This window comes from Orbicella franksi, chromosome 4 (genome assembly GCF_964199315.1).
Source record: "Orbicella franksi chromosome 4, jaOrbFran1.1, whole genome shotgun sequence".
NCBI classification, from domain to species: Eukaryota; Metazoa; Cnidaria; class Anthozoa; order Scleractinia; family Merulinidae; genus Orbicella; species Orbicella franksi.
In genome coordinates, this window is record NC_138148.1 from 1,909,457 (window position 1) to 1,922,315 (window position 12,859).

A 12,859-nucleotide genomic window follows, 5' to 3' on the forward strand; every position below is an offset into this window, starting at 1 on the left:
TTGAAGTGTTGAAATACGAATGACACAATGGCAAGCAGCTGCTTCATATATGCTAATTTGATTCGCTGTCACGTTTGGCACCTGCCCAGGTTTTTAACCAAATTATAATTCATGGAAAGAAAAGACTTTCAGTGCTCAATGTTTACACAAAAAACAACGTCGCATTTGGAATATTCAAACAATCCAGAGCCAAGTCTATGAAATGAGACTGATCTATAGAAAACATACAATGAAAATTAGTCCAAATATAAATAATTTTATTGGATGTTTTCTAGTTTGTTGATTTAAATCAAGATCTTCTCTCCAATCACTTCCACGCAATTTGCTTCAAGCGCTTATTATCTGAAACAACAATGAAACAAACTTACAACGCCCCCATATCACCTAATATGCATCTTGGATATGTTTTTCTTTTTCAAGTCTGCGCGTAAAATAAAGTGTTAGAAAATAGATCTAGGGGCAGCTTGTTCTAAAACGCGTCTTAGCGATCTGCAAATCTGCAGTGAGACAATTCTAGCAAATAATTTTACTCACAAAAAAATCGCATTATGGGTATTTTAGCCATATTTATTCACGGAATATATGATTGAAACCTTCGCGCATTTACATTTGAATTCAGTGACCTGTATCAATATGAATTTTAGTGAACCCCGACCGCTCTCTCCTATCTCCTTTTCTTGACTGATATTTTTAAAAGGCTGCTAACCATTCCGGAATAGAAGCAAACGGCATCTAAATTTATCGATTTGGTTTTACCTAAGTTTAGCGACCATTTCTAGATTCTGAGTTTTGTCACTACAATAGTTTTTTCTCGACGGGCATGTGTTGGATTCTTGATTTTAATCACTAGCAGTAAATGGGTCACTAAAATTCGCTACTTTTTATCTGATCAATAACGAAAACCGATAAACATGGATTAGCAATCTCCCTAACCTGTGAACAGGCTCCGGCCAATAGGGTCTGACCGCGGCTGGACGGGCCGAGAAGAAACTGGTGGAGAGTGTGGCTACAATCGCTAAGAGACTCAGCCACTTGTTCCCAGGATCTTGCTCGGCCTATAGGCTCGTTGAAAGAGAGGTCGCCACTGAGGGACGCTAAAGTCAGATGGTATCTATGTAATTTCAAAAAGCTCTGGTGGAAGAAATAAAATCTTTCCTGTAGCACAACCCCTATAGTTAGTTGATTCCTCGTTGAACTGACACAGATACCTGTTCTGGACTTTTTTTGGTCCTCAATCATTGGTGACTTTTATCGGTAAACTTACTAGAAATTGCAGTTTATTTAAATTAATATTTTGTTCTCTTCACTCTGCTTCTCCTTTTCTGCTACCAGTACCTTCACATTGTAAATGTGATCAAATTAAAAGTGACTCGGACTGGCCACAGTAAGACCAGCTTGTAACGCCAGCCGACCCCCGACTAGTCTGCGTAGATGGTGGGATTCGCGAGGGAGTGATTTTTGGTGGCAGAGCCACGGCTTTGCAGGCAAAACAAAAGCACTCGCGCGCGATTTCCCGCCAGCTACGCAGGCTAACTTCCGACTTACGAGGATCACTGCGAGCTCACAGATGTCTCGGGAAAAAAGAAAACTTATAACTACACTCATCCACTAGATCAAAACAAACAAGAGCAAATAAAAGCTGAAACTTTGTGAACTGAGATCACCATCAGCACTGGGCACAATAAACAAACTTTATAAACTTTATAAAGCTGCATAGCTGATCTGGCCTGCCACAGCAAGCCCTCGGTACAGTTTTTCAGAGACGCTCGTCTGTCTTTGCTGATCAAACAGCGGAGAATTGCATTTAGCCCAATATTTCGGTTTGATAGACAAAGTTGACCTCCGTAGCTTTTCTAAGCCCCTGATGAAGGTTAGTTCGTGAGAGGTGCGCAGGCTCCTTTCATGGACAGTGGCTGGTATTCAAAGCGGAAAACCCGCCTTGTGTGACGTCATTTGCTCAACTGACGTCAATACGAACCGAGCCATTTTGGGCAATTATTTTAAAACACACATCCAGACACTTTATTAAGACCAGAGAGAAGTAAAAATTGTTGGCTGGAGCATAACGAAAACGTTGACATTCTGCTTGAAGCAAAGTAAATGAGCATGTATGGAAATTAGAAAAAAAGTGGTCACACGAAGATTACGCAGCGAAACTAATTATAAAATCTCTTACACAAAAGGGGACTGAGGAATGCAATGGACATATCGGAACTTGTCTTCAAAGGAATGTAGAATTATTTCTTTTTTGTTCCGCGTGTCAACAAAGAATGAATACCGACAGGCATGTCAATCAAAGACGGGTGTGACATACAAAGCTATTAATGTCGAAACCATGGAGTCACAAACATCAACATGTAAATCACGCGAGATCACTCACGCATCGCTACATACCGAAGGATCGTGTTTCTAAGGAAGTCATCTTGTCTGGTGTTAGTTTCGCCATGGTTTTCTTTACGTTCTTCAGCGGGATTTTTACCAGGGTCATATTCCTTGTTCACGGAGGAATAAGCGTATATCTTGTGGTTCAATACAAGAACGATCCGGTCTACTGGTGGCTATGTACGGGATTGTTCTTTCTACTCGTTGAATCGTTTTACACAATCGTCATTCGGAAAGGGCAAGAGTATAAATAGTAAGTGCATCTGTGCTGTTTTTGTTTATGTTCTCTCAGGCTTCGGAGCGTTTTCCCCCAAATAAGCAGTCGCAATGCGGTGTGTTTGTCCTTGTTCGGAAAACAAGCCAAACTAAATCTCTAGCAAACTTGGACAGACATACACTGTTGTTTGCATTCACTCAACATGCTTGATGGCAAATGAATTTGAATATTTATTAACTCGCAGAAAGCTTAACTTGGTTTTGGATGAAATCCTTCAACGGATCATTCCAACTTCAGGAAACCTCGTCTAATTAGATTCCAACATTCCTTCCTAGGATTAACTCTATATTTTGAACTGTTTTACCGCGATCAATTCTTAGGAAATATTAGTTTGAATGGCTCCCTACGGATCACAAGGTCATTATCTGAATGATATTCATTACCCTGTGGTTGTGAAAGCGGCAAATAGAGTGTTACACAATAATTAGCAGTCAATCAAAACACCAGGGTTCTTTTCCTAACCTTATGAAAAGTTTTTATACCGAAATTGAGCATGTTTTTGAACGGTTTTAAATGGTTCAGAAAAGTTCTGTGAATCTCAGTTTCGCCATGGTTTTCTTTACGTTTATCGGCAGAATTTTTACGGCAAATTTGATGAGATTTTATAAATACAAGTGAGCTTTAGTGGTCGTAAAACACACCACCGTATAAAACTTATGACATTGGACGTCTAAAAAAGTCAAGTGTGTGATCGTGGCGCCGTTTACCGCTGAGAGAACTAACTTGAAAATGCTTTCGGTCAAATGAATTTATAACAGCAAAAAAAGCACGAGGAAATTATATTTAGTCAGAAACACTTGTGCAATATATAACTAAAAAAGCTTTTCTGATTTAAGGCGATAACCAAAAATGTTTATAGATCGCTCTTTATTTTTGTAGTTTAGCTGCATAACTTCTGAATCTCGACATTTTAGACATTTTACACTGCTCAGTGAACTTAGTGGAATTGCCATTTCTTGACTTTGACGAACAAGTGTTTGAATTGATACTGACTTCGTCATTAGGAACGATAAACATATCATTATGCAAAGTCCTCTAATATGATAACATAATATCGGGAAACAAAATGGACAGATTGAAATATTAAGTCAAGCTAGAACGCAGCGTCAATACCTGAACCGAACAAATCCGCGTTCTCAATGTCTGATGATCACAACTGCTGCTTAACATTGTCTATCATACACTGATCGGAACAGTTTTAATTTTTGTGTGCCAAGGTTGTGAGGAAATTTATGGTGGTCATACTTGAGTGGCGTGTTAACCAATATTTTAACTAAAGCCAGTTTAGTGCAGTGAACCAACTAAAAACTATAAAACGACATGTTGCGATTGCAAAGCACGCCAAAAACTTTACAAGCCTGGGTTTAATTTTGCACTTGACTGGCTACAGAGACAAAATCTTTGCCAGCTCACATGTTCCAATTCTCGCTGTGGAAGTTTTTTTTACCATTTAGAACAAGATGTTAACATGATGCGGATTAGTGTAATAGGGCGTTTGTATGTAACGTGATAAACAGACAGAGAAAAAAAGATAATAAAAATTGAAAGTTATACTTACAATTGAAATAGTTTTCGAAAATTCAAAATAAGAGAAGTATTGCTACCGTTGAATGGGCTGTTAGTTTACCGCAAATTTCCTCCCAGATTCTGCCAAGTGTCCATAACAGTTCATCATTGATTCACCACGACATTTATACTTCTGCACGGAAAGGGACTTGGATAGAGACTGCGTGAAAAGTACCTGGCTTCTGATCTACAATCTTGGTTAGAATAAAATACCCCTATCCTCCCCCCGGATCAATGAGGAACTGCTCTAAACCCAAAACGCGCCATATTTTCCATCACTAAAATGAGGGGAGGGGGGGGGGGGGGGTTGTGGTCTTAATTTTTCATTTAAACTGTCCAAGATTATAGAGTACAATACAATGACCCCGGCCCAACTCCTGGACGGACAGAACGTTGACTCGCCTGACCACTCCATCCGGCCGGTTTACAACGGCGCCTTAGAAGGTTTTAGAACTGTTTTTCTCACACTTGCCCAAAACATCCTTTCGTAATTGCCCTCGGTCTAAGAGACAAATGCATAAATTGAGGCTCTCTTTCTTAGACCTTGTCGTGAAATTTGGTTCTAGGTTTTATATCTCTATATGTTTTATATCTCTATTGAGGGCAGTGGTAAAATTTGGAATTTGTAAAACGAAAAGTCTGTCTCAAAATAATTTGAATGGCATTGTGCTTCTTTTGTACTTATAATCTTCCTCTCTGCTTGTGTCCTATTTTAGTATCTGGCCCGGCAGTTTATTGTACATGACAACAGTGTTACCTGCTATTTGGGTTGCCGAGTTAGCCATCTTGGAGGAAAAGACCGCTTCTGGTGTGGATAATTGTGAACTAATTGCTGCAAAAAGTGATTTCACTATTGGCAGAGGTTTGGTACGTTAACATTTGTTCTTCAAAATATACTAGTTTCTATTACACATGACCCTCATAGCTCTAGAGAGCAAAAAAGATCGCGATTCAATCTGAAATCCCCCGATGGCTTTGGCATAAACTGAATCAAAACATCAATTTTATGACGTTAATGGAAAATTCATAAATAGCACGTACCCACCCTCAATTTTCCTCGCTTTCGCTTCTCGCTGCAGAAATACTAAGATCAACTTAGCTGAGGACAAAGATCGACTGCTCGATCTGCTGACCCTCTTCCAAATCAATTTAATGGTGGTACAATACTCGCTGAACTGTACTTCATCTTCTTTATTAGATAACTATCAGAACAGATTCTGGACAGTTGGCACAGAAGTGGTCCAAGCTTGGCCTTATCCTACTGATCATCGTAGGTCGATGGCTGCTTCCGAGAGGAGAACTAACACGTGATCAACTATCCTCTTTACTTCTAGTGTATGTGGCGAATGCCGCTGACATTATGGGTAAGTTATCAACAGACACATGTGTCACGTGTACACTGAGCACTCGGTGGAAAAAAACGCTGGAGAATAAGGCGTCTTCCCTAAAACTGATGACGCAAGAGCTCTATCGAGGCACAACATTTTGACTTTTTGGTTCTAAGAAATCTAGATGTCGATGTGATTACGGTCTACTAAGACCCTGAGAAACACGGAGAAACATGCGTTGTTTTGTCATGTTTATTATTTCTGTTAACAAGGTTTCCTAGAGAAAGGGTGTGCTTGCAGATCGTACAACAACAGTTAAAGTGTTCTTATGTTACGCGCTGAAAGGCAGAAAGTTTTTCCCTCATACTTATATTATCAGAAGGATCTATTGCTTAATGACTGGTAGTGGTTATATGATGACTGGGGTAATTGCAGAACATTTAAGCGTATGCCGGCGGTTGTGTTTTAAGCTTCTTGGAGATGGTCCATTTTCTGTGTAGATATTCTCGGAAGGTTGCTCCTGGTACTGATTCTTTGCACTTCTATTTCAGAACTCTTTGAGGTGTTCGATCAGGAACCTGCACTGTGGTGTGTAAAGGGAGTGGCTTTAGCGGTACTCGCGACATACACCTGGTCCTTTATGCAGTTCACTCTTGTGTTCACTGCCACAGCAGAAACTGTCCCGGACGACAAAAAACTGGAGACAAAGGTATGTAATAAAGTCACGCACTGACATCCGCCTGAATATAAAGTTGAACCCCGCTATTTCAAACCAGCACGGTAAGCAAAAAATCGTTCGAAATAGAGGGAGTTAGAAAAAGCGATAGTAAATGACTAAAGGGGGAATCCAAGGGAACAGATTTGAGTATGAAATAACAGGGAATTCGAAATAACCGAGTTCCAATTAACGGGTTCCAACCGTACTGTAAACTGGCCATTCTTCCTCTGCTCCAAAAAAAGCCTGAGGCTGGACTCGAAAATTCCATGAGACTGCATGGACCCTAAATATTCCATGCTGAAGACGTAGCTGTACAGAGATAACTTTAGTGTCTCTTATTGGTCATTTCTTATGCGGGAAAATTCAAACCTGAGGAACAATCAATCAGAGACTAGGTGTGACCCTGTTAGAGCTACGTCATCAGTATGGAATTTTTTCCAGGGCTAATCCCAGTACTTCTCGAGCGGGGAACTGATTGAGCGCACGGAGAGTGTTAGATATTTACTACACCTATGTTTGCCAGTCAGCTTGTTTAAACGACCGTTTCGTTTCTACTTTAATTTGTAGTCGCCATTTGCAGAGGAAAACAAAACAGAGAAATCAAGAAGTGGCGGTCAGACCAAGTTACCAAAGTATATTAAAAAGCTCATTAGACAGAAGCAGAAAGACGAGCTGGACAAGATTGAAAAGAACACTGATTTACGTGCTGCGGTCAATCAAATGAAACAGCTCAAGCAACTCAAGGCTTACAAAGATCGCGGACGACAAGCAAGATTCTCTATCCATGATACAGCGTTAGAAGTTGTACAGGTACAAAGAGAAGTCAGACGAGAGGAAGAAATCCTTGAAAATCACATCAAGCAAAAACAGAAACTTAAACTTCACGGTGACTTATACTCAATACTGACTTTAATGTTGATGCAAGACGGGCCGTTTCTGATCGTGCGCCTGGTGTTAATCATTGTGTACGATGTTAAAGCTACATTGCATATCTTCTTCACTGGCAAGAACGCTATGGCGTTGTCCTTACTTATTTACAGATTGGTGATTTTGCTCAAAGAGTCCTACGAGGACGAAGACGAAGCTGAGAAGGACGGTGAATTTTATGAGATGGCGAACGCGCCAGTGTAGAGCGTCATTCGGCTTCATTCATCTGACGAACATCCTAGGTGTAATCTATGGTTGTGAATCCGTAAGCCATACGCATCGCATAAAACAGGAGAAATAGGGAAATTAAAGGAAACCACGACGGCAACGCTAATATAGAATGTCACAGAACAAAAGGCCTAAGGGATGGACCATTTCACTTTTGAGGGGCGGAAGTGGGTCTTTTTAAAACAAATATCCTGCAGCCATACTTGTACCAAAAAATTCATGCACACGATCACTGCCGAAAAAAATTTACGCACGTTAAGTTAGCCGAAAGAAAGCGCATGTTAAACGGAGAAAAAAATATCATACGTACACACGTCTCGCCCCTGTACTAACTAACCCACACACCACTTAAAGGTCAAATCGTCCACCTCTAATGAGCAGTAACACGTGCGTTTTGATTCTTGTTACATTTCTTAGCCGTTATCCGCTAAACAAACTTGAAATAACAAAGTTATGCGTATTTTAAAGCAGGTGAACCGCCACGCCTAATTTGTCGTATTTTCTTTTGCAACTGAACTCTGTCATTACATAAGTAAACTGAGCAACTTTTTAGACTGATAGACGAACTGAACAGATCTTCACAATTGAATTATTCAAAGGTCATTTTTTTTGACTTGGTGTTGTCCCCAGAGTCACCGTCGTCACTGCTTTAATTCTTAATTTCGACTTCTTTGCGTGGTACTGAACTTCTCAAGTGAGGCGTGGGGAAGAGGGATGATTTCGTACCAGCTGTGAGTTTACCCAAGTTGAGACGATGAAACAAACACTGGCATTTTGGGACATTACCCCCAGAATTAAGATGCGTTTGTTCTCCGGCTGTGCCGGAGAATAAACTGTACTAGGATATTTATTTTAATTGTCTTTTGCTTGTACTTTTTACTCTGAAAGTATACCTATGTCGATGGTACTAAAACCCTCAAAATAATCAAGTTTTACCCGAACGTTCGAGTTTTAATTCGAAAACTCGATATTTATTTACCTAATTTATAGATTTTAGAGAGCTTGAAATATTGAAGCAATGGACTTGTAGTAAAGTTTAGACTTTTTAATTTATTATTACGACTGTAAATAATCTTGTTTATCATTTAACCCCACTTTCGCTGCATGCGTGTAAAGTGTAGTTCAATATTCAGTACACGGTGATCGAAAATCAGTCATACCTGTAAAATAAACTTACTGTGAAAGGACCTGTTGCAAGTATTCACAAATGGTGTCTTTAGAATCCACTCACTGTCATTGAACAAGGGGTTTGGGCAAACTTTACCGATTATGACTTCACCGATAACGTCGTTGACAAGCCGAAAGTATAGCAAATCGAAGACTTTGACTTGGCGGGAAACGCAATTTGGTTAATTTCACAACTGACTTTGCCAAACTACAACGTAAACTGACTGAACAAATGTGCAAAGAATCAAGGAGGACGGAAACCGCGACGGGGGATTTTTCTAATTTGTTAGTTCCTTATTGTAATTTTTTGTCGTTCCAGGCTATCTACATAGAATAGTTCTGCATCACTGGGCAAAATGAGTGGAGGAGATTTTCTGACGAATCATCTGCATACAGTTTACCGAGCAAAGAGTGCGCAAGAGTTAACATTATCTACGTTCCGAGCAAATGTCTGAAAACTTCTTTCACTTTGTTGAGCATCATCCTGAAAAAAATTCATTAAGATGGCACCTGATATAACTGTGATCAGCTTTCGGATATTTCTTTTCCTCGAGTGAATTAAATGTCCGTACACAATCGGGAGGAGGACTGGGTTTGACAGAGGTGAGGACTTCCCATCAGAATATGCGGTAAACTAGGTGATTGCGCGCCAAAATTACACGAATCCTGCTTTTTGGTCCCATGACCAGAGGAACAATGAATTAATTCTTCATTAGATTGCAATCAGTGCACAAATTGGGAAAGCATCACAATTTTTCTTCCTTTTCCGGGTAATAGAGCTAAATATTCTAGTGTAAGCCAGCTAACAGGTCAGTACGGCTTTCTCCCGTGACAGGTTCGGAGGTTAGTCGAGTTTGTGACAATTTAACATAACCAATATCTACACCGGCTTTTAAAAACATCTGCCTATCAAAAATCGAGTTTATGAGACATTACCGAGGTTCTCATGCGGCGATAATATTTAAAAAAACAACGGTGAAAACTAGTCAAATCTTGGATAACCCGTAAAAACAACACAAAACCAGAGATAAATCGGTTTATTGTTCCGAATCCAGCGCAATTGTCCACGACAGAGTCAGTTTATGAAAAACGAATATATTGTAATTTATTATGAATATAATGATTTTTTTCCAACATTTGCATGCACCTGTTTGTAAATTGCAATAACATAAAACGTTATACCGAAGTCAATACAACATTTTTTTCAGTTATTTCTGTGTATTCTTCCAAAGCTTTAATTACTACTTCGGTGCAAAACGGTAAATGTTCAAAAGAATACAGTAATCAAGTTTTAATATTACAAAAACCCATAGTTTAATCCTCATTTGTTTTTTCGCTGGATTTTGGAAACTTAACAACTTGCAACTGCAATGGAAACAGATCGAAAGGCTTTTTAAGAATATAGTGAAAAGTGGATCTAAATACGGAAATACTAATTAAAAGGGAGTGTTTGCATTGCCTCTTACGAAGAACTTGTCTTCATCTTGTTAAAAATTCTGTTGTCGACACTTCTGTTTTCACTGGTGTTTCTTTCATTGTTTCCTTTCATTTCAGCATCATAACAACAGAATGCGTTAATATGTCTTTACACCAAGATATTATTGTTTTTAATCGCTTCAGTGAGATACAACTGTTTCCAAGAAACTGTTACAATTAATCGGTCATTTTCAGTGTATATATTTTTCTCAAAGTCAACTCACATAGCGTTTTCGCGTTATCGTCTCTGTGTCATATTAGTCAAGGACAACGCGGGCGACTTTATTTTGGATTCTAAAAATGCTAAATACAAACAACACAATAAATAATTCACAGCATTGAGGAAATATGGTACAGAATTGCAATCATTAATGAGAGCGGATCAGTTGTCAGATCACTTCAGCGGAACCGCGCGTCTTTATGGTGGGAGGCGGAGCGCTTTTAAAGAGTTTATCCCAAACGACGCCATCCGTGAATTTCTCGCGAATTTAAAAGCGTTGTTTGGTGTAACTGTTCAGAAATCGAGATGTGGCTTTAGATAGTAAGCCTGCGCTACTGATATGCTAACATATATAAACAAGCTCACCGCGACATCGGAGCCCTACTCTAGAGATATGAAATCTGCCCTCCGAGCTACGAATGAATTGAAGGTAGGACCCAAGTTATACACTAAAAACTACAACCGCCGCGCCAGTTGTCCTGAAGTTGGGCTAAGCTCTCTGCGAGTAACTCAACATCCAGAGGAGAGAAGACTACTTAGCGCTCGGGTGAAGATCAACATAAGTGGGAAAATGTACGAAACACTGTACTCCACATTAGCGCGGTTTCCGAACACCCTTCTAGGAAATCCCGCAAAAAGGAAGAAGTACTTCGACAAAGAGCGACAGGAATATTTCTTTAATCGGAATCGAAATGCGTTTGACACAATTCTTTTTTATTATCAATCGAATGGTCTCCTCACCAGACCGAACAACGTCAGGTTGCAAGAATTCTGCGATGAACTGAAATTTTTTCAAATTGAGGAAGAAACTCTCACCGAATTCATGAGAGATGAGGGTGCCATTGAAGACGATGACGACGAACCAGTTGTTCTGCCAACAAACGTGGTTTTAGCGAAAATCTGGCTTTGGTTCGAATACCCCAAGTGTTCAAAAGTTGCCAAACTTGTTGCGACTTTTTCTGTCACTTTTATCGCCATTTCAATCTACGTCCTGTGTGCTGAGACAATAGATCACGACAAAACTGCCGCAGATTCCGAAACCAGTCAATACGGAGATGACGGACTGGCTCAATTTAACAACGTACTGGAGTTAATTTGTGTTGCTTGGTTCACCTTAGAATTCTTCCTGCGGTTAGTTTCGTGTCCGAACAAGCTAAAATTCATACTTGACATCCTCAACTTGATTGACCTGGCCGCTATTGTGCCGTATTATTTCGAACTGGCCCTAGACCGCGACTTTGACGCGAAAGAAATCGTTGACGGGTTTCGATTGTTGAGAGTTTCTAGACTGTTCAAACTGGCCAGACACCTTGATGAACTCAAAGTCCTCGTCAAAACCGTTCGTTCGACGTGGCGAGAGCTCTGTATGATTCTATTTTTCATTCTTATAACCACTGCAATCTTTTCTGGGTGGACCTTTTACGTTGAATACGAAGCTCAGAAGGATTCATTTTCGAGTATTCCTGCCTCAGCTTGGTTTGTTATAGTATCGTTGACAAATGTCGGTTATGGAGACATGGTTCCTGTTACCATAATGGGAAAGGTTTTAGGAGCTCTCTCCACTTTAGCAGGTGTTTTAGTGATTGCATTACCAAGTCCTGTTATCGTGACGAAATTTCGTTTATATTATGAAAAGAAAAAAAGGAAAAACCTTTCAAATTATAAATTTTAGGTACGTATACGCTTTATGACGTTGTAATTTCACACTACTCATGCTCGGTTTATGCGTTTGCTTTCCAAACGATTTATATCAAGAGATGGAAACAAGAATAATTATGAATAAAACGTCATATAAATATTAAGTGTTGCTAAAGATGATCAATGCAAAGATTGTAATTAGACCAAAAAGCAATTAAAATTCTGCACTCTGAAATACGATTCTGTAGTCTAATTTTTGCGGGCAACTAGCATTTATAATTAGCAAGTTGAATAAAAGAAAAAAGCTTTTGGTTATCAAAATATCATGGGATGACGTTTCCCTATAAGTACTAACAATGAATTCTCTCTCGTTCTGTTTTTTTTTTTTTGCATAAAATAATTTTCTACCTGCCGTACTCGCTTTTTAATCGTTATTCAATTCAGCGTCAAAAAAATTTAGCTTCAAATTTGTGGCCTAACACCTGTAAAATAGCGTTTTGTCTCGGAGTCTGTCCGTATCATGCTGTTTTATCAGTCCGGAATATCCCGATAAATTAGGACATCTGTGATGTCACGAAACTCACGTTTCAACCAATGAGAATGCGTGTTTTGATTGGAGTGTTGTGTTTCACAACAAACCAAGAGATTCAAGATGGCGGACAAAGAGAGTGGCGAATACTTTCCAATGCCATGAATGCGGGCCTTCAGGAGGTATATGTTTATCTCGAATTGAGTTAAATACTGTCCAAATTATAAAATAAAAGGACAGTTTGTGTTCGCGTTCCATGTCACAGACAGTTCTGCCCATATAACGATTATCCTCGGACCGAAGGAAGCACCACAGAACGCAATGCGGGCCACGTTTGACGAGCTGCTGTTATCATTCTTTGGAAAGAGACCGTACAATCGGTAAGCATCTGTACTCTGCATTT

At 39.6% G+C, this 12,859-nt stretch overlaps 2 protein-coding genes across 2 annotated transcripts; both read left to right on the forward strand.

Annotated features, from left to right (window-relative positions):
- Window positions 1-2,145: 2,145 nt before the first annotated feature.
- LOC145485830 (uncharacterized) lies at window positions 2,146-8,613 on the forward strand. The gene is made up of 5 exons (XM_081464472.1): window positions 2,146-2,635; window positions 4,942-5,092; window positions 5,424-5,589; window positions 6,105-6,262; window positions 6,839-8,613. Exons 1-5 carry the CDS (start codon window positions 2,325-2,327, stop codon window positions 7,400-7,402), a joined length of 1,350 nt encoding a protein of 449 aa, XP_081320598.1. The 5' UTR covers window positions 2,146-2,324; the 3' UTR covers window positions 7,403-8,613.
- A 1,707-nt stretch (window positions 8,614-10,320) lies between these two features.
- Window positions 10,321-12,309, forward strand: LOC145485300 (potassium voltage-gated channel subfamily A member 1-like). The gene has a single exon (XM_081463986.1). The coding sequence runs from the start codon at window positions 10,630-10,632 to the stop codon at window positions 11,959-11,961; it is 1,332 nt and encodes a 443-aa protein (XP_081320112.1). The 5' UTR covers window positions 10,321-10,629; the 3' UTR covers window positions 11,962-12,309.
- The last annotated feature ends 550 nt before the right edge of the window (window positions 12,310-12,859 follow it).

Coding starts and splice junctions, on each gene's coding strand:
- LOC145485830 (XM_081464472.1), top strand. CDS start 2,325: ATGTCGAAACCATGGAGTCACAAACATCAACATGTAAATCACGCGAGA. Junction 5,093..5,423: donor TCACTATTGGCAGAGGTTTG/GTACGTTAACAT, acceptor CTTCTTTATTAG/ATAACTATCAGAACAGATTC. Junction 6,263..6,838: donor ACAAAAAACTGGAGACAAAG/GTATGTAATAAA, acceptor TTTAATTTGTAG/TCGCCATTTGCAGAGGAAAA.
- LOC145485300 (XM_081463986.1), top strand. CDS start 10,630: ATGCTAACATATATAAACAAGCTCACCGCGACATCGGAGCCCTACTCT.